Source organism: Lactuca sativa, chromosome 3, assembly GCF_002870075.4.
Source record: "Lactuca sativa cultivar Salinas chromosome 3, Lsat_Salinas_v11, whole genome shotgun sequence".
NCBI lineage: Eukaryota > Viridiplantae > Streptophyta > Magnoliopsida > Asterales > Asteraceae > Lactuca > Lactuca sativa.
In genome coordinates, this window is record NC_056625.2 from 69,330,209 (window position 1) to 69,356,601 (window position 26,393).

Consider the following 26,393-nt stretch of genomic DNA (forward strand, 5'->3'; position numbering starts at 1 on the left):
CGGCTCACAGCCCTGAAATATGAAAAGATAGGAAACAGGATGTTCAATGGTGTTTGTAATTCATATATGGGAGATCTCAAACATCTTATTTCGTGTAAAGTCACCAATGATCTGTAGGCGTATGTTGAGAAATGGTGTGAAGATGTGGGTGCATTGGATTGATGCAGTTAACCTTTCAATGACAAAGAGGCTTGCTTTGGAATCGATTATGATTGAATGGTGGATTATATAGAACTTTAGAAATGCTAAGTGATAGTTTGATTGACTATTCTTATAAATGGTTTGTGTCTCGGAATAAGAAGATTAGCATTAGTCAGGAAGCTTGTCTATAAACCCTATTCTTTCAATTCCTTTATAATGTTTTGTTAATAAAATTTGTTTGGGTGAAGGTATTAAGCCCCCTCAATCCATTTAATATCCCTTCCCCCTTTTTGATTTGATATATATATATATATATATATATATATATATATATATATATATATATATATATATATATATATATATATATATATATATATATATATATATATATTGAAATTTTTTAGTTTTAACTTATTTTATGAAAAAATATATAGTATTATTTTTAATGAACTTAAATCTTATGGTTTTATTAACAAAAAATACTAGTAAATAAAATGATTATGCCACTTATGAAAAAATGAACTTGACTTAGAGTAAAAGGATATAAACATTACAAAGCATGAATAAAATTTAACTTGATCTATAACAAAATTATATAAATTTGAAAAAACACGATGACAAAAATATTAAAGAAAAAATTAATAAATTTCAACTATAATATAAGATTTTTATGTAGATATAAGGTTTAAAAATAAAATAGCATTACGTGTGAAAAATGTTAATATAAGAGAAAATAAAATAAAAATAAACAATATAAAAAGAAAAAAAATAACAATGGAAAGTTTTAATTTTGACAAATTTTAAAAGTAAAGGGTCCCAAAAAAAAAAAAAAAACCAGATGCAAAAAACGCGTGAATATAGGGTTTTAGGGGGCGGGGGGCGGGGGGGAATAACAGGACCCAATTTGTTTGCACTTATACTAGGAAATGAGGTCTTGCAAAACATACATATAAGTACAGGTAGTGGGACAAGTAATATGAAATTTGTAGGTTAATAGACGTCTCATTATTATGGGAACAATAAGGACTCTTTAAATTGTGGAAAAATGAGGAGTTACTTTTTATCAACTATTTTTTATAAGATTTTTAACTGAAATATAATAAGTTATAACATATAATAATATATTATATAATGTGATTGAAATTCCATTTGGCAGTTGCACGCAGTTAAAAATCAACTTCTTGGGGTAATTTGGCACGTCCTGAATACACATACTGCATTTCTTCAGTCCATGTCTGGTGTCGAAAACTAATCCTCATTTTGGGTACATTCGTCTTTTGTATATCATTCCCTTCCGGCCCTCTCTTGAAATACTTCCCTCCCAACCAATGTGCCTACATTTTTTACAAACCATAAATCACAAATTCCCATTTTACCCTTTCCTACATCAAACAAAAACAAAAAAAATAATACCTTCGCTGCATGTGAGAATCCAGACTGGTATACAGAGTTCCTTGCAATCTCACAGAGGTCACACGAACTCAGCTTCCAAACCTACAACCATAACCCATATATCAGGGGTAAAATAGTAATTTCACAGATTACAAAAATTAAAATTTTAAACAGTACCACCTACCTTGGCTGCAACACCATACTCTTCGACCAATGGCTCTTTTGTTAAATGGATTTGTAACGGGTCATCCGTGGAAAGTGACACATTTAACCCTCGTTGAAAAAACATAGGAAATGGGTTTCGGTGGTAGTCTAGAAAAAGGGAGTTGTTGCTTAATGGAGACATAGCCAATCCAATCTGGAAAATTAAAATTTTTTTAATTATTAAATTAAATATAAAATGAAATGTTTTGAATTTTGTAAAATAGTAATTGAGGTAAGTAACCTGAGCAAGATAATATAAATACTGCAATACGGGAGATTTTCGTAAATTGATCCCGTGTGAAATATTATGGCATAGAAGAAACCCAGCTGCTAAATGGTCAATATCACCCGCCTAAAATTATTTTAATCGTCGATTAAAAATCCAAAGAATATTTAAAAAAAAAAAAAAAAAAAAAAAAGTTAAATTATTAAAAGAATAATACTAATAATCAAATAACCTCTCCACAATGAGGACGCAATTTAATTGTTGGCAGTCCTTTAGATTCACGGAGCTGAGATAATTAAAATATAAATGTTAAACAATCAAATAGAAAAATGGGTAATAAAATAAGAAAAATATCAAAATATTATATCTTACTTTATTTAATGTATAGAGATTAGCATAGCAATAATATGCATAATATGAGTATGAAGGATTGAAGTCATTTGTCCATTCAGATGGTGTTGGCATGTGTTTAGTAGGCCTCCTTTCGGGTTTGCTTTCATCATCCACAAGGTCAAGCCCAACTACCTATAAAATATATTATATTTTTTATTTAATTAAATTATGGAAATTAATATTTCAGATATTATATTATATTTATTTACCTGCATAAGGAAAATGTGGAGTTGAGGGTGGGATTTTGGGTCAACTGAGACTTCGAAAAGTGGAATGAAGACGTTGTCTAGAATGTTCTGGAAGGATGTCACTGTTCCCATGCTTTTGTATATGTTGTAGAGCCGTGGAAGCTGACCAAGGGTAAAATGGTCAAATATGCATGAATAATGAATTGACACTAAAGGGGGTGTTTGGTTGGGTTAGTGTTTTTGGAAAGAATGAAATCGAATGAGATTCTTTCTTGTTTTGTGTTTGGTTTGCAAACTTTGTAAAAAGACCAAAATACCCTTCCATTGAGCTTTTTGCGATTACTATTTTTTAATGAATTTGAGAAAACGAGGAATGAAAACATACTTGAATAAGCCAAACAGCATTCTCACTGTAAATTGAATTGTTGATGAACCAACTTGCTAACTGATCCCATTCACTTTGCTTCCTTCCATATATGGAAACCCTATACTCCGCCACCTGGAATGAAAAGGGCATTATGGTCATTTTACACTTTAGTTCATTTCAGAATTTAAGTAATTTAAGCATTTAAGTAAGTAACCACACCTGGTATTTACTTGCATCAAGATCTGATAAAACTTGCTTTGTCAACTCTCCCAAGAAACGACCTATAAATATAATCAGTTAAACACAAATATTATATTGTTGTTAACAATAAGGAAATTAAAATTACATTAATTTTTTTATAACCTTGAATTAAATTGTCTTGCTTTAAAAAGATTTCTCTGAGTCTACTCTGTCCACAGGGATTATACTTGAGGTTAAATTTGTCAAATCGATGAAATGTACTCTTATCCGCATGAACATCCAATAAGTCAACATTAAGGTCATACCTGAAAATCAAATTCTAGTAATTAAACAAAAAATATTTATAAAAAATAGTAATAAATTAATAAACTTAACTACCAACCCTGTTAAATCCAAACTCTCAAAGACTTCTTTTAGAGTCAGATATTGTCCATCACGAAATATAACAACCTACAAAACATTATCCATTATAATTTACAAAATAATAAAATATAGATATTTAAACTCAAATTGATAAGAATTGGATAATAAATGGTTTATAAATATCATACCTCATCAGGTTCTTTTCTTAATTTAGATTTAATGAATCGCAAAAGGTGTTTTTGATTCATGCAAGCAGAATGATGAACATGAGTGTCAACTTTTCTGATGTTGTAAAAGTCACGATGAGGGGCACCTTTTTGAGCTAAAAACTCACTATCTGCATTCACTAACAGATGAAGACGGAATTTCTGCATTGGATAAGGGCAAAATCGTAATTTCACACAAATCATATCAAACGAATGAAGTTTTAAAGAATATAAGAAAACTTTACCTCTTCAAGAAATCTTAATCGATGATAACATGCAGAACGAACATTTCCAACAGAGATAATTTTGAGAATGTGATGCATGTCAGTGAAAAAAGTCGTTGCACTTGCAACAGGAAAGAGATCAACAGAATCTGAGAATTGGAAAAGTGATCATTAGTATAAGGGTAAAATCGTAATTTAATTAACAGACTTACCGTTTTCACTTGCATAAACATGTATAACTCCATCTTCCATCTTGAAATGGTGCTGATTGAAAATTTTGAACAAAAGGGTAAGAAAATCAAGAAATGTTAAAGTAACTGATTTGATTTGTTGAATTTATTGGAAATTAGGGTTAGGGAAACTTACTTTAGTTGATTCAACTGGTATAAATCGAAAGGGGTCATTTTTGTCATGTTTAATAGATAAAGAAGAGTCTTCCATATGTGTCCATGGAATATTCTTTTCCCTAAAAACATATTTATCGCGTAAGTCTAAACATTCGCGTATCATTTTCCGAACTTCTTCCTCTTCATGATTCAATGACTCTTGATAAAGAAAATAAAGATGAAGTTAATAATGATTATATTTGTTTAAAAGATCAAAGATTAAAGTAACAAAGGGAAGAAAGTTAGTTACCTTTCATCATTGTTGCTTCAGGTAAAATGTTGTTGCCATCATTAACTGGGATGTTGTTCTCTGAAAAAAGTTCCACCTTCTCATTGCCATGGTCAACAGTTGAGTTGACTTCTTTAGCAACTTTCCTATGTAAATTACTTAGATCATTGTTTGCATGTTCAGGTTGTGTAGGAACCAATGACATACTTTGAATGTTTGAGTATATATCCTGAAATAAGATAAAGTAGAAAATATGGAATGAATGGATAGTAAAGTAAGAATATATTTTATTAAAAAGATTAAATACTTGTGAAATTACATTTGCTGAAGAGTTTATGCCCTCATCAAAATACTCAGTGTCCTCCCCAACAACAGTCTCAGTTCCATCATCATCAGAGTTGTCAGCACCATCATATGCATAGCTAGCTGGTGATCTTGGTGTATGAATTCTACCATAAGAACCAACTCTCATCTTAGGGTTAGATTGATTATCATGGTGATGATCTCCTGCATAACAGAACTGAAACTTTACTTTGATCTTTCTGAGCAGATTCAACACACAATATACTAGTTTTTGTGCACGTCTATAATAAATCCCCAATTTGTTTATCCTTCATCTTCTGTTTTCTTAATTTCATCCTGAAAAACCCATGGAACCTAAGGGCTTGCAGCTCAGCTTAGGTTCAATTTCAATCGGTTCTACTGGACAATATGAAGAAATAAATAATAGATTCGTTTCATCTTCTTTTCCATCGGAAAAATTATCCAAAAGAAGTACTACTTGTATTACTACAGTGTCAGAAATTTGCGAATTAAGTACAGATGAAGTTCCATTGATCACAAATGTTATAACCTAATACTGTAATGAAATTACAAGTGCGAATATACAGAAAGAAAAAGAAACGTACCTTGTCTCTGATTCATTCGAAGAGGTGGCAAGTTATCCGAAATAAGTTTCTCCAATGAACCAAACGACACCGGTTTACTCGCATTCTCACTCGTCCATTCATTAGCCAGCCCTACATTCGGCAACGAGCACGACATACCATAAGCATGAGTATTCCTCACATAATCATCACCATCATCGTCGTCGTCGTCATCAAGATAAACTCTATCATCAGTATCAATATCTCCATCTTCGTATCCAGAGAAATCTTCTTGGTCGGTTAAAAGACGATCGGGCCGTCGACGGAGCTTGATGAGTCGGTCGATGACTTGATCAACACTGCGCTTGTGTATATAAAAGGCTGAGATTGCCATTACTGAAGCGCCAAATAAAGTTGCTAATGCAAAATGAATCGGAGACAATGGAGATGATGCCGATGATTCCATTTTCTATGCGTTTTGGAGCTTTTCTTTGGGTTTTGAAAGAGGGTTTTACCAGTGAAAGCTTCGCTTGTGAGCAGACGCAAGGAAGAAGGAAGCAATTTATAGTGTAATGATCAGGGGAGAATATGGGCCTTTGCTGTGGGCCTAAATACTACATAAGTACATAGCATAAAACAGTATATGTTTTGATGTTCTTTGAATATAAAACAAATTTTGGAAGAAGAAAAATTAGTTGGAAGTTAGAAATCATGCTAATTGCTATAGTTGAAAGCTAATAGGTGGTTGAGTACTTAGAGTTTGTTTTGGATTTATATATTTATATACATACCGATATAAATTTGTTGTTCATCTAATATATACTAGGTGTAAAACTCATCTATTACATGGGTTGATTTAAAAAAAACATTAATTAAAGTGTAAATAGAAAATATTTTTAATATACAACTTTAAAATAAGAAAGCAAGAAAAATATTTATTGCAATTTAATATCATATATATGATATTTAATACTTTACATATATAAGTATATGACTTTAAATTTAAAAAGTGAAACAAATCAAAAATTGACAAGTGGATAATATTTATTTCAAAAATATCACAAAATGACAAGTGTCAAAACTCATGAGAGATTGATATGTGACAAAAAAAAACCTTCATTTATTAAAGAGGATCATATGATATATTTTCGGTATCAAATTAGGTTTTACTTTATTACTACAAAGTGTTTTTTCTTTATATTGTACTACTTAAATATGATGTTTTACGGACATTCAAATACATATTAAATTAATAAATTATATGTCATTTTTCATTGAATATGATATCCTAAATATCATATGATTTTCAAAACTAATTACACTACTATAAATATCACAAATGATCAAGTTCATTGCTATGTTGTTAGTAATCTATCTTAAGGTTAATTGGATAATATCACCGTGATTATTGGTGATATTACCATATTATGAATTGGTATAAATGTGTACGAAAAAACATAGTTATTTAAATTTGGACAAAAAAATATACAAATCAATAGTTTCATTACAAAACTAATGACACTTCGTCAAACATAAATATACATACTATTCTATACATGTTCTTCATATTCGGACATAATTTTTGTAATAGTGGGTTCTTTAGGGTAGGTGTAAATAGTCATAAGACTCACTAATGTGACATATAAACAGGTCATCGGGTTTTGGTGTCGGATCTGAATTATAGATCTGGAGTAGGTGTCGTTACCGAGTTTCCAATTTGATTCCTAGTTGTCATTGAAGGACAAAGTTGTTAAAGCCCTTGGGATTATACCTCATGAGCAAATTATGATGATCAAGTTAGATCAATGTGCATAAGGAGATGGTTCCTCTTAGATTGAGAGAACCATCTTGGTGGGATAACTATATGTATATAGTGGAGGCTCATATATGAGAATGAGAGATCACCTTGATGAAGGAGGAGATGTTCTATTTATAGAGTCAGGTCAATGAACAATTAGGTTAGACTTGGGTCAACCGGGTTTAGGTTCAGCTAGTCAGGGGTTAGGTTGTGTTGTCAAGTAATGTTGTCGGGCGGTGCATGATGTCATATGGTGCAATCATGTGATGTTGTCAAGTAGTATGTCATGTCAATGGACCTAACATCATCACCCATAAAAGCACACTAAGAACGTAAATACAAAAAACAAAGTACACATAAAGTGCATATATTTCATAAGTCTTTGCATTCAAGAGCTAAATTTTTGCCTATTTGATTACAAACCGCACAACAAAATATATAAAAATAACATGGTTCATAGTATGCTCAGCCAAGGAAAAAATTCATTCTTCGTCTCATCAAATTTCTTTAGTATTTTTTTTTTCCTATTTTTGGACTTTGATTTATATATGGAGGTTCAAACTAAGTTGAGTTCGGAATGGGTCAGTTGGAAGAGTATTGTCATTTTTTACAGGGTTAATGACATAAATGGGTAACGATTTTTATTTTTTTGTTAACATTTAGATAAACATGTATTTTTCGTATACGTTTGACCAGTAATTTTTTTTGTCATATTCATAATATGGTAATATCACCATTAATTATCAATGATATTACACTATTTTAAACTTATCAAACAAGTTTACTTGTCAAACATATATATTATACACCAAAAACATGATTACCAAATCAATGTTAGTTACCTGTTAAATCATTAACCCTTTGTCTCAACATAAAATATCATCAAAATACAAAAATTCGATAAATTTACATTTATCTATATAAAATAATAAACAATTTAATATGAACAAATAAAATAATCACAAATCACAATCGGGATTTCAATCAATATTCTAATAAATGTCATAATATCAATTGAAAGGCTGCTATTTTTCTCATTTAATCCTTCCTAGTTTCCGCTCCCGCTGCATCACACGATGATGTTTTTTTTTTTATTTTTTTATTTTTTTATTTTTTTTTTATAAATTTATAATTTCAATAAAACTAGGACTGACAATTCTCGACATGATCCGCGACACGACACGAAATAAATGAGTTTGGGTTGAATTTTTCAACCCGCCAACCCGTTTATTAAACGGGTCATATATGGGTTTCTCAAAAAATAAACGGGTTGACCTGCCAACCCTTTTATATTCTTAATAAAAAAATTATTTTATTTTTAAATGTATTTATATATCAAGTATTAATATTTAATAATTATTACAAAAATATACCATTTATTCATAGACCATTTGACTGTTTTGACATTATGACTCGCGGTGAATGGTGTAATGTCATAAGTCGTAACCTATAAAGCTAAGTTTGTAACATGTTTCTATGAAATTTTTAATTTTTATTTGGATGTTTTAGACTTAAATATGTAAAATTCGGACCCATGAACCCAAATCTGACCCACGAACCCACCAACTTGTGAACCCGTTTAAATAAATGGGTTGGTGGGTCATATATGGATTTTGTTCCAAACCCGCCAACCCGTGACCCGCTAACCCGTGACCTGTATATTTAAATTGGTCGTGTTTGGATTGACATATTTTGACCCGCCAACCCGCAACACGCCAACCTGAACACGACACGATTGTCAGGCCTAAATAAAACTCATATTATAAAGTGTATTACAACGTGTTGAATTTTGATGGTACATTATTTTTGGTGAGAGTCTACGTTCTTTTACATCATATAATATTTAATTATTCCAGAAGATAATAAAGCATGCAAATAATATGGTAAGATAGTGGCTGAAAAAGGTATGTATAAAACAAAGATCGGGTCACATGAATACAACGCTTAAAAGTCAAAAGTAAATAAATATCTAAAAGGGTATCTCTTATTGGTCCATGTTTCATGAAACAAACTGTATTAAAAAGATAACTAATAATTTAAAGAAGGAACGTACATTTTGAATGTACCATTATACTCTTAACAAAAATAATCTAATCTAACAGTTAACATGTTGATTTTCGAAAAGTATGATTTCTTACATATTATCTTTTTAACATGTATGTTCCTTCTTTAAATTATTAGTTATCTTTTTAATACAGTTTGTTTCATGAAACATGGACCAATAAGAGATATCCTTTGAGGTCGAGCGGTATCAGGTGGTGCCTTCCCTCTTTGAAGTCAAAGGTTCAAGTCCCGTCGTGGACATAGATGTAATAGGTGTTGTTAGTTTAGGAATAGATTAGATTTGCCGGTTAAAAAAAAAAAAAATACTATGTAACTTAAAATGAATATTGAAACCCATTAAATACGTTAGTATCCATCAAAATCGTGACTTTTATGAACATGGGCTTCAAAAACACTAAGGTATTTTTTACCTAAGTATTCTCAATGGCAACAACTATTGTAAACACTAGTTTCTTTCTCTGAATTATTGCCCAATATCATATACGTATTGTTTCATCAATACTTAAAAGATGCACAACGAACACAACTTCACAATTTTATTCTAATGTTATACTATATTTGTGAATTAAAGAACGATCCAATCGTTTTAATTGTAACCTTGAACATTTTTTCAAGAAACAACAAAGAACATCGTTTTGAATACTATTCACATATAAACTTCATTTGTCTTAAATATTGAAACTACATTAATGACTCTTTTATTAGTAATAACTACAACCGTCATCACTCATTTTCATGGTACTACAAAAGAAAATACTGTTGCATGTCTTTAATACAAACTAATCTATTTTTTAACACCATATAACTCAACATCGAATTGTGGTTCCTCTTCAATATCTCGAGTGTTTTCCTTATATCTATATCGAGAAGCAACTACAAGATAATAAACCAAATTCAAGACCCCTAATCCAGCAAGCACATAGTAAAAGTAATCAACCTTAGCTTCATTTATATTAGCCGTCAACCAATCGGGTTGCCCATGTTTTCCAGTGACATTATGCACCATTGAAACCAACGCACTACTCACATAATTCGCCACTCCAGCAGTCACAAAGAACATCGCATTTGCAACACTTTTCATATTATCAGGGAACTCCTTATAGTAAAATTCTAGTTGACCAAGAATACTAAACGCCTCAGCAAACCCCATCAAGATCAGTTGTGGTGCGAGCCACATGACTGACATGGGTGCAACCCCATCTACCCGATTGTGGTAATTTGCAGAATCACGTCTCATTTTCTCAATAAATGCGGCAACAATCATTGATAAAATAGAAAACACAATTCCAATTCCGATACGTTGAAGGAGTGTGATTCCTGTCTCGATTTTCGTGATCTTTCTTATTAAGGGAATAAGAATCCTATCATATATAGGGAGCCATATCCCAATGGTGATCATGGATATGACACCAATGGAGCCTGCTGGGATTTGAAAGTTTGGACCCAAATGACGATTCATCTTTAGTGCCTGGGACACAGTGAAAGTCCCTTGTTGGAGTATCGCGGTGAAACAAATAATGCCAGAAGCTACTATCGGAATAACTTTTATCAAACATTTTACTTCCTCGATTTGTTGTATACTAGCCAACTTCCAAGCACTTGTTCTAGATCCATTAGGGTTTATGTCACCATCTAATACAATAGCTCCTTTGTTTAGAAACCTAAATTGATACATAACAAAATTAATGTTATTTACTAAACAACTTTTAAAAGATATATCTTCACAAATCATTAGTTACATGCATGAGTATCCAACTCCTTTACGTTTAATGGATTGTTATATTATCATTTTATTTTTCATACAATCTTATCATTTAATTTATAAATTCTTTAAACTCTATAAAGTTCAACCAAACATATTTTTTAAAAAATAATAAAAAGTTTGTTTTTTTTTACGTATTGAAGATTTAATGTCATTCGAATCCAAAATCAACTGAATGTCAATTTGAAATCCTACTATGGCTGAACTTAATTCACTTAATGTCAACCTGTATTCAACCATTCCATTAAGTCATGGATTGTAGATGTTCTACGATTAAACATATTTCCAAAGAGATAAATTACCTGAACCGATCGGTTAGAAGCAACTTTGGGACTTCATACATTCCCTTCATAGGTGGATCATATAATTTCCCTCTAGTCATTTCCTTTTCACCTCTAGGAACTTCAAGTTTACGTTTCTTGTAAGCCGCAACAAGTGTCTGAGCAATTCCAGAGAAAATACTTCCCTCGGGTTTTACATAAATATATACATGGGTACCAATAAAGAACAACACAATGGAAAATGCCATAAGCATCGTTGGGATACCGAATCCCCAAACCCAACTCACCGAGTCTTGGATGTAGACCACAAGGGTCAAGGCAGTGAGTACGATAATAGTGAAGGTGGTGTAGTACCAATTAAAGAAACTGTTGATCCCTTTTCTACCTTCATCTGTGGTTGGGTCAAACTGATCAACTCCGAATGGAAGACTACATGGTCTTATCCCACCTGTCCCTATAGATAAGAACCCGAGGGCTAAGACCAAGATACCAAACTGTCTATTGGTTGGAGCTTGACACTGGTTGAGTCGGGCTTGTTGAGTGGTGCATGATGGTGGATGCAATTTTGGTAGTCCCACAATTAAGGTCATGGTCACCATTCCCTACATAAATCAAGAAACTTTTATATACGTTGTATAATTTGTGCATAATGGCTGACATTTGTAAAATATTTAATATCTAAATTGCGATTATGACATTTAAATTGTAAGTTTGAAATATAATTTGAACAATGCTAATTCATAGTGCATGTCGTGGGATTATGGCCATGTAATGTTTGTGAACGTTCTTTCATCCTTTTAGGGAAACCAATGTGCCGTTTAATGTAGAACTTTAATCATGAGACAAAGACATTTGAATGTATGGGACATAGTGGGATGACAAAATCCAGACGTTTCTAATTATTTTACTCCGTTTGAACCCTCCCAATTATGAAAGTACCTTTTAATCTTGTTACACATACATCATCTTTACCTTTTTATATGTCCATTTTATCTTCTATCTTTGTGCGTGCACCACGTGTGTTTGTATGTGTGTGTGTGTTTTGATACAATTTAAGAACAAATATTAATACTCGTTTCGAAAATGATTAAAACAACTTTTACATGGTATTACTTCATTATCGTCGTCATTATAAAGAAAAAGATAATAAATATGTTTATTAAATTAGCCAAAATGATAATAAAACTAATAAATAGTATTAATATGCCATGTAGAATTGTAAACATATTATTATTTATTAATGAAAATATAATTATCCAAATAAAAAACGTGAAGTGCTCGATTTTTATAACATGATAAAACCCAAAACAACCCGTGGTATATGTAAAGTGTTAGTTTTAAGTTTTTGAGACCCATGACCATAATATTAGCCGCAGAAAGACAAAACTACCCCTGGTATATGTAAAGTGTTAACTTATTTACCGAAAGAGTAGCAAAGGAGGAGAATGCGATGACCCAGAACTTGCCGACATAGGCATCGGAGATGAAAGCTCCAATGAGAGGGGCAAAATTGGAAACTCCTGACCAAATGTTGATAAGGTTCGATGATGATACTTGGTCCATATGAAACACTGTCATTAGAAACACCGTGAAGTTCGCGACCAGTCCAATTGAGGCTAATCTCTCAAAAGATTCATTTCCTACAAAAAAAGAAGTAAACATTATTTTAAAGAAAATTCAAATTATAACAAGTCTTGTGATATATGTATAGGTAATGATAGAATGGAAAACAAGTCATATGTGCAATGGAAATGTCGGGAAGATAAGAAAGATTTAGGACGGTGTTGGTTGTAACAAATGAATAAAAATGATGTTTGACAGATTAGTTGAGACTGCTAGCCGATAAAATATCACGTTTTAATGATAAAATAACTGAAAAAGTAAATATATTTGTACCCAAAATATAAGGCATGGACTTCCAACCGCCAGGCTTTCGCTTTGTGGGCTTCACCGGTGGAGGAGAGTGGTGGTGATGAGATTTTTCGACGTCATTTTCCGGCAAAGATGGTGGTGGCATTGATCTTGAAGAAGTGATGGAGAAGCACTTGCAAAGAATAAGATTTTAGTTGTTTTCTAAAGGCATGTGCTCACAAGTCACAACTATCCTACCCCTCCTATTTCACGTATTTATACCTCATATAAACAATTATTGGTTTTTATGGACGAAAAGTAAGATAAAATAGTTAGTATTTTTATATTTCAAACACATACATATTTATTATTAATATATATGTATTATTATTGTTAGAAGTCATCTTGGAATTTTGCATCTAGATTGAATCAAACTAATATCTTATACCTTTTATGTTATTTTATATATTCAAAAACTTATAATTATATTAATCGAACATTTATAAACAAAAAAAAAAAGTTATAACTTTCTACTTATATTTAGCATCCATTTTGCCGAAAGTTACTTTATTTCTATAAAATAACAACTTACATGCATCCGAATTGTAAATGAAAAATTATGATTTTCAGTAACTAAACTACCAAATCACCGTTTATTACACTAACAATCCTAATTAATTTGACTAACATATTTCTACATCTTAAGCAATAAAAGAAAAACAAATTAATTTTTTTTGTTAGAACGGCGGAAGATTTTATAAAAAACTAACAAGAAGCTAGAAAAAGAAAACAACAATTACATCAAAATAGAAGCTAGAACCGGATTATGAAGTCAAAAAGTCCATCCGACCCTAGATTTAGTAGACCTATTAGAAATCCAAAAAAAATGTCTTCTCTATAATAGCATCAAAGAGATCGGATTTCCTAGGAATAGTCGGACCAAAAACAAAATTATTTCTAAAATTCCAAAGACACCAAAAAGCCGAGATAATCACTGCAGCAAAGGCTTTTCTTTGGTCAGCCCTCAAACTTATAGAATCGGCCCACCTCATGATATCATCAACAACAAACCAATCCGGAAGACGAACATCCCACCAAATAGCAATACGGCTCCAAATCTCCAACAATTCTCTACATCCAACAAATAGGTGATCAATGGTCTCCACTGCAGCACTACATAACGGACACATGATTGATTGCACCTCCACACCACGATGGGACAATCTTTCCCTAATTGGAATACCTCCAAGTTTGATCCTCCACATCAGGATATTGAGTTTTATTGGAACCCAATTTTTTCCAACGAGTATCACACTGAATATCAGTATCAGCAAGAGTAGTAGAATCAATAAAGGTACTAGCCGAGGAAACAGAAAACATATCCGACACATCGGCAGGCCAACCCAATCTGTCAGATCTATCAAGGAGACAAACATTCTGAACCACTTCTATAAACACACCCATTGACTCTGCTCAATACCACACCTAGGTAACCGACAGAGATTACCCAGATCCCATCCTATAAAAAATCTTTATTTCACAGATTTCCCTCTATGCACATCCAACGCGAAGACTCTATGGAAAGTCGCTAAAAGAGAGCTATCAGAGATCCACTTATCATGCCAAAAACTAGTAAGAGCACCATCTACAACTCTAGTCGGACAAAGGCTGAGGAGATTTATCCCCCAATCATGGAGATTAGCAATCATACGAATGAGACTACTCCACGGTTTTGAATAAGACTGATGAGGAGACAAAGTAGCAAGACCACCATCAAACCCATAAATGTTTTTAACCACTCTCACCCAAAGAAGTTGAGAATCATGAAAGAATCTCCAACGCCATTTAAACATCATAGCTCTATTAAAAGCAAAGAGACTCCCTACACCAAGACCACCATCCTGTTTAGAAGCTAGAATTTTGTTCCACTTCACCCAATGCATCTGCCTCTCCTCCAAATCAGCCCCCAAAAGAAATTAGCTCTCATAACTTCCAACATGTGAAGAACGGTAACATGAGTATGAAAAATGGACATAAGGTAACTTCCCACCGAGCTAAGAACAGACTTGATCAAAGTAAACCGACCCCCAAAAGAAAGAGATTTGGCTTTCCACACTGCAAGTTTACCACGAAATCTATCAATAATGGTTGACCAAGCCTTCACCCGACCCATATTATCACCCACCGGCACTCCAAAATGGACAAAAGGAAGGATATCCGCCCCACACCCCACATATCTAGCACATCCATAACCATCGAATAGGGAACCCCTAACCCAATCAATTTACTTTTAAGCATATTGATTTTGAGCCCCGAAGCCAAAAAGAAACATCAAAAAATACGAATAAGTTGGGAATCATTATCAAGACTCCAAAGGGAAAGCACAATAACATCATCCGCATAAAGGAGGTGCGAAATCTCTACATCAAAAATAGATATACCTCTAAAAACATTCGCCATCCAAGACCTTTTAAGAGCAACATGAAGCCCTTGCATAGCCAAGATAAAATGATAAGGAGAAAGATGATCTCTTTGTCTTAACCCTCTCTGAATCTGGAATTCTTGCGTAGGAGAACTGTTAACCAACACTGAAGCCCTAGCGGATCTAAGCAATTCCATAACCCATCCACACCACTTCTGACCGAATCCCATAATGCCCATAATTTCAAGAAGGTAATCCCACGAGAGGGAATCATAAGCCTTTTCGAAATCCACTTTAAAGATTAAAAGTGGATTTTTAGAAGCCTTACACCAAGCAACCACCTCATTTAGGAGGAAAGGACCATCAAGTATCTGTTTGCCCTTAATAAAAGCAAACTACTCCAGACTCACCACATACCCAATAACATCCGCCAATCTATTAGCTAAGAGTTTCCCAATTATGATATATTGGAAACCAATTAAACTAATAGGTCTAAAGTCCCAGACTATTTTAGGATCACACACTTTGGGAATAACTGTGAAGAATGAAGCATTACAACCGTTAGTGATACTTGAACGGTGATAAAAGTGCAAAACAAAATACATAACATCATATTCTAGAAGATCCCAATATATTTTGATGAAACCAAAAGAAAAACCATCCGAACCCGAAGCTTTGGAGGATCCACAATCCCAAACCGCCCTCTTGATCTCCTCCCGGGAAAAAAGAGACTGAATAGAAAGAATTTGACTCTCATTAAGAGATGAGAAATGAGCCTCATCAACCTTAGGTTTAAGCCCTGGCTGCTTAGAAAAAAGATTTTGGTAAAAAGACCGGAATTCTTCTTTCACCCAATCCGGATCATCTACCTAGACACCATTAATAAAAATCCCACGAATAGCAAGGTGGTGCCTCTTCCGATTAACCACACCATGAAAGTAACCTGAATTTTCGTCCCCCTCAATTCCCCATTTAACCTTAGCTTTTTGCGCAAGCTTAACATTAGAAAGATGATCTAGCTCATTAAGCTCCTTAAGAGTCATTACCCGAAGCTCCCTAAGAGAGGCCGACCCATCACCCTCCATAATCTGATCATCAATAGATTCTAAAGAATCTTGTAACATCTTCCTTTTGGACCCACACTAAATACAGGAATCAAAATTCCAGACCCGGATATTAGATCTAAGAAGTTGAAGCTTCTTCTTAAATCTAACCCATGGGTTGTTAGACTCCACACCAATCGCCCAAGAATGTCTGACAACATCATCAAAATCTTCCATGTCAAGCCATGAATGGAAAAACCGAAAAGGAAGAGGGCCAAAATCAACTTTATGCTCCATAAGAAGAATAGGCGCATGATCAGGGATTTTCTTTTCAAGAACCAAACCATCTATATGAGGGAAGTAATCCAAAACTCCATCCGTGACTAAAAATCTATCCATTTTAATGAATTTAGAACCCCACTTATCACTCCAAGTAAATCTAGGACCCCTAGATGAATATCAACCAAATCAGCCTGCTCAATGAAAAGATTAAAAACAGAAGCAGTCGTTGGGTTAAACTATGACCCCAATCTCCTCGACTCCTCCCTGAAAACATTAAAGTCTCCCATAATAATGCATTCTTCAGAAAAAGAAGACACCAACTAAAGAATTTGCATCCAAAGAGCTCTTTTAATATCAGCATCTTGTGGAGCATAAACAACAATAAAAATCAATTCTAATCCCGATCTCATCTAATTAGCCTCTACCACAACAAAATAATCAGAAATAATAACATTCTTTTGAGAAATGACATTCGGATTCCAAATAGCAATAATACCACCCGAAGCTCCACGAGATGGAGAGAAAGCGTGATGAAAAGAAGGGTTATCCCAAAAGGAACGAGCAGCAAATAAATCCACAACTTCCCATTTTGATTCTTGAATACCCAAAAAATTCACCTTAAATTTTTGACAAAGAGACCGAATCCATACCTTTTTGTCTCTTAATCCCGCTCTTTGAATATTGATGGACAAACAATTCATGTTACTACTTGAGTAACCCTATGACCTTGCACAACTTCTTTCACACGATCAAAACAATCATCCATATTAAACCCCATAGCTCTACTAATATCCAAAGTTTTTTGGATTTCAACAAGGAAAGAATGTTTCGTAGAAAGAGCATTCCTATTTTCTTCAAACCCCATATAATTAGAAAAAGTGGGAGGATGAGAAAGTGACTCTTCAGTCATACACACACCCGACATTCTACCAAAACCCACCGGACCAGCCCGCACGCCATTAGCTACCGAATGAGCATTTTTAGAGAAACCTGAGGCTGCTCCAGCCTCGTCAACAGCATGTAACACGTTTTCCAGGTATTATTTAATTTATCTACTTTTTTTAGGGTTTTGTGCATGGACTTGGCGAGTTGAAGAGCTCCAACTCGTCGAGTAGAGACTATTAGGAGGATGCGGGATTTAAATCCTACTCAACGAGTCGGAAGGACCCGACTCGGCAACTAGGCTCTATAGCGAGAAACCCTAATTTTCAAGGGTTTGTACCCTATTTAAAGGATTTATGGATCATTTTTAGCCTCCCTCATCGTTATTACAACCCAGAAAGAAACCCTAGCCGCATATTTGAGCTTCCTTGAGTGTGTGAGAGTCTTAGAGAGTAAAACTTGTGTAGCACCTGGTTCCTGGTATGTATTCTTGGTTATTAACTCTCCTTATATATTGCATTTTAACCTTGGACTCGGCGAGTTGAAGGACTAACTCGCCGAGTAGAAGCGGGACTAGACGCGGGATCTACTCTGTCTACTCGGCGAGTAGGCTCGTGGGACTCAGTGAGTAGACCCTGTCTGGACTAAAACCCTAACCCGGGTGTTTGCACCCTATTTAAACGATCTAACCCAGCCTCCATTTCCCCTAGCACTCCCAGAGATATGTAGAACAAAACCCTAGCCCCCTTTGTGTCCTTGTGGGTGATTTTTAGCTTTGTGAAGGTGGTTTGGAGCTTGGGAGAAGAAGGAGAAGGTTGAAGAGTGCAAGAAGGGAAGAAGATCCGGAATCTACTCAGTGAAGGGCTTCTATTCAGGTAGAAAAGTTCCTACCTTGATCTTTAGTTCATTAAATCCCCTTTTTGTCCCTAAAAAGTGGTTTTAAGCCCTAAGAACATAAATCTCTATGTGTTTATGGTTAAGGTTCTGCAAGGACTTCGGATTTGGACCTTTTGGACATCCTAGTAGCATAAAGTCACTGTGGTTGAGGTGATTGAGGTCCCTATTGAGTGTAGGACCTCTTAAAGAGCTTGGAATTGCATGTTTGAGCTCATAGGGCCATGCATGCACGTAAAGTTTGCAACTTTACATGGCGCAAACTTTACGTGGTAAACATGCCCTAGGATCACAGATCTGTGGTTTTGAAGCGTTGCATGTCTCAGATCTGGCCTACTCGGGAAATGGGTCGAGGGACTCGGCGAGTCCCAAAGGGGAACTCGGCGAGTTCTATGAAGATGGTCCTAGACTCGGCGAGTTGGATGAACAACTCGGCGAGTCCTATGAAGATTGCCTGGAGCTCGCCGAGTTGTTCTTCAAACTCGGCGAGTCATATGAACTTTCACAGAGCAAGAGGGGTTTAAGCATTGAAGGTTCAACCATTCATACCTGCACACGGAATTAACCGTGTAACGTAGTCCCAAAACCCCAAACCCTCGTATGGGGTGTTCTGGTGTGGATTGGAAGCGAGTAGGGGATCCGCTCGAGGAACTCGGCGAGTTGCTCGCGGACTCGGCGAGTCAGGACTCGAGTCGGCCCCATAGTCCCGAGTGGTGAGTCAAGGGTGACTCAGTGAGAGGGAGAGGGACTTGGCGAGTAGGACCGGATTAGTAAGGGAAGGACTCGGCGAGTCCAGTCAACTGGAAGTTGACTTTGACTTGGATTTCGACTTGGTCAAGGGTAAAAGGGTCATTTTACCCTAAGTACATCTAGCAGTGTTTGACTGATCCTTTTGTGGGAATTATAGCCGGAGGACGTCCGGAGCAGCAGCAGCAGTAGACAGTCAGTTCCCGATCAGATCAGCAGCTACTTTGAGGTGAGTTACCTTCCAATAGCGGCGGGTCTACGGCCACAATACCGGCCCACCAGTAGGGGTTGTACGTTAGATGAATTTCTTTGTGATATCATCTAGGTTTGCTACTACACGATATGTTATATACGAGCATGAAATGTTATATAGAAGTAGAGTTCGGTTGTTAGGATCGAAGGGTAGTTCAGACACCCCAGATATGTCTGATAATTTGTTATGTTATGATATATGTGTAAGTAGCAGTAGGGGGTGAAATAGTCCCCGAGGATCGGTTGTCAGGAACGACGGGTAGTCAGCACCCCATAATAGCTTGACACGGGTAGATGGCACCCCAGAATGGCCGCACGGGTAGTCGGCATCCCAGAATGGCCGTACCGGGTAGTCAGGCACCCCAGAATAGCCTGGCAGTATGTATGTTATGTGTTTGTATGGTATGTGGTATGATGGGGGAACTCACTAAGCTTTGTGCTTACGTTTTTCAGTTGTTGTTTCAGGTACCTCTTCAGCTAGGGGAAAGGAGCCGGCATGGTAGCGGCATATCACACACTCTTGTTTTCTGCACTATGGATTTCTGGGATGTACTCTGAATTATTACTATGATATTACCAGTTTTCAGACATGGATTATTGTTATGAAATGATGTTTCTATGTATTAACCTAAATTAAAAATGAAATTTTCAACCGGTATTTTTGGGACGTTACAACTTGTGCTTTTGAGAAGGAAACTTGAAGGTTGAGGAGCTTAAAGAGAGGAGAAGGATTGGGATCCAGCATCTACTGGTTGTGAGCATCCATTTATAGGTAAAAAGTTACCACCTTGATCTCTATTTGCTTAGATCTCATTTCATGGAAGCATATGGTCACTTTTGGGTGCAAAATAGGGTCATACTCGGATATGGACTTATCACAAGGATATGGTTCCAGATATGTACCTCTCTAGGTCCCCAATAACATAAATTTGCTCACTTTATCTAGCTTAGGCCCTTTCCATGCACTACAACCTTGTAGGAAGCTTAGTTTTGATTTTATAGCCTTGGAGGGCCTTGCATGCACGTAAAGTTTGCAAATTTACGTGGTACCTACACTAGGGGAGGTTGGATCTGAATTTTGGGACCTTAGATCCCACTAAAAAGGGTTGAACATAAAATGGACTGAAGGAACTAGTCGAGTCCCTTAGTTTACTCGACGAGTCGGGATAGGGTTTGCCCGTTTTTTAGTTTTTTATTGAGTGCAGTGAAGGATTAGGGTTTTGGTCTGAATGGACTTTAGGTTTTTTGGACATTTGATGAACTCGACGAGTCACTAAGGTGACTCGGCGAGTTGACTTGGGATTTAGTGGAATGAACTCGGGAGGAACTCGATGAGTTGTTAGGATGCACTCGATGAGTTGAGGTCAACATTGACTGTTGAACTTGACCGTTGACCTTGACCGTTGTCCTTGACTTTGACCTTGGTTGACTTTAAGGGTATTTACGAGATTATGACAAGTTAATCATATGTTGATTATAGGCAGTTGAGGAGGAGCAGTGTGTGGGGTATATCTGATATTAGCTTGTCACTTCAGCACTCGAGAGGTGAGTCTCCTCACCATACCAATCGGTCTAAGGCACCAAGGTCGGCCCATTTTGTGATATGTGGTACACTTGTTGTGGTAGAGATATGTGGTATGATAGTTAGTTATGCTAGCTATATGTGTGATATTTGCAGGGAAGACCATGGGAGGAGCTCATGACACTTGAATGTAAGACCATGTAGGGAAGCCCATGGCTTTTCAAGCAAAGACCATTGGAGGAGTCCATGTCACTTGGATGTACGACCATGTGGGGGAGCCCATGACTTTCCAGCTAAATACCACGGGGGAGCCCATGGCACGTAGGTGTAAGACCATGTGGGGAGCCCATGACATCCTGGAGTAAGACATTGGGAGGAGGCCACGACATCCTTATATGTTTGTATGCATGGCTTATGTGATATATGTAGCTTTTATAGCTAATATGATATGTGTTATGTGGATTGTGTGTGGGGTATGCTTTGGGGAACTCACTAAGCATTAGCTTACAGCTTGTTGATTTGTTTCAGGTACATTTGAGCCTAAGGGCAAGGGCAAGGCTTGATGGCACGGCGTGCACTCTCTAACAATTGTTTTAATGGGACACTCTGATGTTTTGAATAAAATGTTAATGTTATGAATTTTGAAAACAATGGTTGATGTTACTTCACACTTTATGGGAATGTTTGGTTAATTAAAAATGAAAAAATTTATTTGAAATTTTGAGTCATTACACAGCAGCAATATAGACAACATGTGGCGCAACAGGAGCTGCTGCAATATCAGGATAGCGAACAGCAGAAGACCGAAGCCGATCAGTGGGACGGACAGTCGGGGAAGCTGTTGTGAAATGATCGACTGCATGGGTTGTTTTGGGCGGGGTACTTGTATTAACACCTTCCTCACGTATCCCAGATTGAATACCATTTCCTAATACTTCTTCATGCATATTATTCAAAGTTTCATAAATACCCAAAATATCCTCTGATACTACATCTTTATCATTATCATCTTGAGAACACTCCTCCTCCTCCTCAAACGGGCCATGAGTCTCCCGATGTTCTAATGTAGTTTGAGGGAAATCGGAAGAGAAAGAAGGAATCCACCCCGAACCTTCTTTGACCCGGATCGTATAAACATTATCATCAACTTTAATTTTGACCTCTTCCAAAATAATCCCTTGGAAATTTGTCAAAATGCAAACCCAATTCTTATAAACATCTTCACCAAGATCGCCTTCAAGATGTGCAACTATTCCCCATTTAGCTAAAATCTTTCGAAAAGCATCTTTTCTCCAAGCACAAAGTGGAACACCTTCAACATCAACCCAAACAAGCCTATCTAATGGAACAAATTTTCTATCCCATTCTCTTTTCTCCACTAACCAATGATTCAACGCATCATTAGTCATGAAATTTTTGCAATCTTCATTACCTTTAAATTCCAACATAACCCACAATCCACCAACATACCGAACATCAAAATCAACAAAACATTCATCATAACAAAGCATGCGAATATTTGGTAAAGTAATAAACTCTCTAACTATTACAATGCAAGCTCTTTTTCTCTTCTCAACAATATAGTCATCGGATTGAAGAACAAGGACCTCATCCATATGTGGTTTATCACAATTAACGTTGGAAGAGTCTTTAACCACATTAGCATAAGAAAGAGTCGGGGATGCAACCTTCTCAACCTTAAAATTCTCTATAGGAGCTTTGTTCAATGGTGGTTTAATCGAATTTTCTCTAGGAAAAGAAACAAACAGCTTATGATAACCAAACCAAATGTCACATAACTTCTTAATCGTATCCCCCACGTTAACTTTGCCCAAGAATCTAACAAACCCAAATTGTTTTCCCAACCGAGACAACTTCTTGGAAATAAAAACTTCATAAACTTTTCCAATATGTTCACATGCACATCTTAAATCATTCTAAATAATATAATCAGGGAAGTTCGTAATGTAGAAAGAAGAAACATAATGGCTCACGTTAGAAAAATTCCTATCATTCCCAAAATGTGACTTAGGGTCCAAGTAGGGTTTATGAGAACTCTTCCGTTGATCTGTTGAGTTCCACATTCTGATCGACGAACAACTACCACCCAAATAATCCAATAAACTTCACCAAGCGAACAACAAAGAATTATGATCGGCATTTGATCCTGCCGATCCCAGAAGGTCCGAAATCGTCGGAGTCAGGAGGTTCGAAATGAAAAAAAAAAAAAAAAAAACGAATTAAATTTGATTCAGGCACTAAAAAAACAAAGTATGAGATTTCTTTTATTGGGCATGTACTTCACTATGTAATTTCTCATACTATCAATTTGGGGCAAACACTTTTTTTATTTTATTTTAACAAACTCTTAGGATTTCTAGTTTTTGTTAAATAACATATTTATTCGTACATAAATTTGTCTTTCTTTAAATATCATAACCACCATGAGTTTGTTTTATATCTTATTCAACGCAAAAAGAAACTTGTCTACATCTAATTTGCTACAGTGAAAGATGACCTCATACGATCTACAACATGTGCTTTGCTGAATTGATGTCTTTGTATTGGAAGTAACCATCAAATTTGTCCCCAAAACGAAAAGTTTTATCTTTTAGCGTCATTGATTACGAAGATCGATTTTAATTCAGCGAAATCTAGAGCACTAAAACTTCAAAAATCTTTCATCTTATGATCTGTATCAAAAATTAGAAATAAGATAATCTTTTTTTTCAAAACTAAAGTGATGACTTAAACCATCTTTTTAATAAATTCGTATATGAATTTATGATATCCTGAAATTTTGAATAGTACATTAAAGTCGACATATATATAGCCTTCAAGAAAGGTTAATAATATTAGCTTTCACCTTTCATATTTCGTGTGTAGTGCTCTTTATAAATTACCCTTTTTAGGCCAAGCTTTCATTATTCATGTGCACATAACTCCATTGAAAATTGCTGTAAATTTATATATCTTACCTCTACATAATTGTTTGCTTTTTTGCTTTGTTATTGTACTTTTTTGAATGCATTAGCTGTAGTGGGGGAGTCCAAAAGGGACTAGAATTCCAAAACAGTACAAAAATGTCATGTCCTAAAAATTCACACAAACGAGTTAAAGAGGAATAACGCAAGAAAACAAGACAAAGAAAACAAAACAATATATGTGTGAACAAAATCCAGTTGACTTGGCCTAGGAAACTTGAGCACTTCATGTGACCCAAAATACATCATGAGCTAGTGCTTTTTTTGTGGTACCATGACTACTCAACTTAGTCATCGCAAATGAAAGCTTAACTTGGTTTACCTTTCCAACAAAAATACATAGAATACAAACGTTTATAATGGTCATTTATATAAAGATTATCGATGTATATACATAGGTATATGTATATGTATATAATCTTGTAGTACATAGAATGTTTATGGACACCAATTAGAAAATCAATCATCAAGATGAAAAATATATAGAGTGGTCGACCTAAAAGCATATAAACCTTTCTAAATATTGTGGAGATTCAAAGGATGATGCACTTTGTAAGGTGGGATATATGATAAAATGTTGAGATGGTCTAATATCGACTGCCAAAAGTTACAATGATTGACATGTACTTTTTATAATTTATAATGGGTGGAATTTTGAGGCGTGTATATGAACTTCACGTCCAAAAGTATTAAATGAAGTTTGGTTTATATTCAATCTCTAAAGCGATGATGAGATGACAACCACAAGTTTTTGTCTAACATTTGGAACTTGATCATATGTTAAGGGTTTTATGAAAACAAAAAATATAATATCTAATATGGTGGGTCTCGCTCGACGTCATTATTGGTACAGTGTGATGGGTCCTTTGTAGGTATCAAAATTCTATAATATTAAAATACAAAAATATGAAAAACATGTTATTTTTTAGTCGTTTATAACTTTTTTGTTTGAACAGTAACCATAAAGTTAATGTGAATTAGACTGTGGTTATAAAAAACATGATTTTAATCGTATAATTGTGTGATTCTACGATCTTACATGTGTATTTCGATTCCGATCTTAGTAAACTTGTTTTAGGTAGAATCGCAGTGAAATCGCGGAATCCAATCGTAAAGTTGTAAAGTCGTATATGATCCGATTCTATGTGTGTTGACCATTTGTTTGACCTTAACTGTTTGTCCGTTTGTTTGACCCTAACTTAAAATCCTACAGATCGACGATGGTGAACGGGAACGACGAACCTTAGCCCTATTTTTTCTCTCCTCTTCACCGGACTCACAAACACAAAGTCGAATATTGTACATTGTAGATGCTTGAAGCCCTGAAGCCTTCTTCAAACTCGACGGAATTTAAGGTCAAAGGTTGCGATTATTTGAAGTCTTGAACCAGGTATCTCATTCTCACCCCTTCTGATCTCTACTCTCTCGGGTTTGTACTCAACTTTGTTGTCAGCTTCAAGATTGCAATTACTCTAATGTTTTAGTGTTTTAGACTCAGATTGTGTAGAATGTAAATGATGGAAAGTTGGAAACTAAGGAGATTTATAATTCAGAATTTCATATATGTATATCAGTCTAGGGGTGAAACCTATAATATGAAATTAGAATAGTTTAGGCAATTGTTGTGATTGTGAACCAGTTAACTGGTAATGGTAAAGATAAACAGAGAATGGTAATAAAAGTATTTGTATATTGAACAGAGTATGAATACATGTATCCGTTATCACCCCCTGCAAGCTCAAGTGCATGACGGACTTGAAGCTTGAAACACAGCTGAGTTATGCGATCTTTCCCTAAGGCTTTAGTAAAAATGTCAGCTGGTTGATCAACAGATGAGACTTGAGAAATTTGAAGAGCTCCTGTTCCAATATATTCCCTAACAAAATGAAAATCTAGTGCAATATGTTTGGATCTTGTAGTGATCACTGGATTTTTACACATAAAGGTAGGTCCAACATTATCACATAGTAGAACACAAGGCTTTGGAAGATGAACATAAAGAACACAAAGTAAATGTTGAATCCATATAAGTTTAGTAGTGGTGTAGACAAGGACATTGTCTTCACCTTCAGTGCTTGAACGAGCAACAACTCGTGGTTTGTGAGACGACCAACTTATTATGTTAGTGCCATGAAATATAGAAAAAACATATTAAGATATGCTATTATATTTGTCTGAAATCCATCCCGAATCAAAATATTGAAGAAGAGAAGTAGCCTT

At 35.1% G+C, this 26,393-nt stretch overlaps 2 protein-coding genes across 2 annotated transcripts; both read right to left on the reverse strand.

Annotated features, from left to right (window-relative positions):
* Positions 1 to 1,179: 1,179 nt before the first annotated feature.
* LOC111888369 (probable AMP deaminase) lies at positions 1,180 to 5,932 on the reverse strand. Its single transcript, XM_023884558.2, has 18 exons — positions 5,432 to 5,932; positions 4,843 to 5,030; positions 4,545 to 4,752; positions 4,275 to 4,453; positions 4,121 to 4,172; positions 3,930 to 4,057; positions 3,667 to 3,846; positions 3,498 to 3,565; positions 3,278 to 3,420; positions 3,134 to 3,195; positions 2,933 to 3,046; positions 2,569 to 2,709; positions 2,339 to 2,491; positions 2,199 to 2,252; positions 1,982 to 2,092; positions 1,721 to 1,894; positions 1,558 to 1,638; positions 1,180 to 1,478 (listed from the first exon to the last, which is right to left on the reverse strand). Exons 1-18 carry the CDS (start codon positions 5,853 to 5,855, stop codon positions 1,311 to 1,313), a joined length of 2,628 nt encoding a protein of 875 aa, XP_023740326.1. The 5' UTR covers positions 5,856 to 5,932; the 3' UTR covers positions 1,180 to 1,310.
* Positions 5,933 to 9,881: 3,949 nt separating this feature from the next.
* LOC111888408 (protein NRT1/ PTR FAMILY 2.13) lies at positions 9,882 to 13,410 on the reverse strand. Its single transcript, XM_023884589.2, has 4 exons — positions 13,191 to 13,410; positions 12,717 to 12,934; positions 11,316 to 11,896; positions 9,882 to 10,912 (listed from the first exon to the last, which is right to left on the reverse strand). The coding sequence occupies exons 1-4, from the start codon at positions 13,309 to 13,311 to the stop codon at positions 10,036 to 10,038; spliced, it is 1,797 nt and encodes a 598-aa protein (XP_023740357.1). The 5' UTR covers positions 13,312 to 13,410; the 3' UTR covers positions 9,882 to 10,035.
* Positions 13,411 to 26,393: the final 12,983 nt, after the last annotated feature.

What these genes read in the sequence shown, in the direction of transcription:
- LOC111888408 (XM_023884589.2), bottom strand. Translation starts at nt 13,311, where the DNA reads ATGCCACCACCATCTTTGCCGGAAAATGACGTCGAAAAATCTCATCAC. An exon ending in GTCCATGCCTTATATTTTGG is followed by an intron (nt 12,935 to 13,190) that starts GTACAAATATAT and finishes CTTTTTTTGTAG; the next exon opens with GAAATGAATCTTTTGAGAGA. An exon ending in CCTCCTTTGCTACTCTTTCG is followed by an intron (nt 11,897 to 12,716) that starts GTAAATAAGTTA and finishes TGATTTATGTAG; the next exon opens with GGAATGGTGACCATGACCTT.
- LOC111888369 (XM_023884558.2), bottom strand. Translation starts at nt 5,855, where the DNA reads ATGGAATCATCGGCATCATCTCCATTGTCTCCGATTCATTTTGCATTA. An exon ending in GCAAGACAATTTAATTCAAG is followed by an intron (nt 3,196 to 3,277) that starts GTTATAAAAAAA and finishes TTATATTTATAG; the next exon opens with GTCGTTTCTTGGGAGAGTTG. An exon ending in ATCTCTATACATTAAATAAA is followed by an intron (nt 2,253 to 2,338) that starts GTAAGATATAAT and finishes TAATTATCTCAG; the next exon opens with CTCCGTGAATCTAAAGGACT.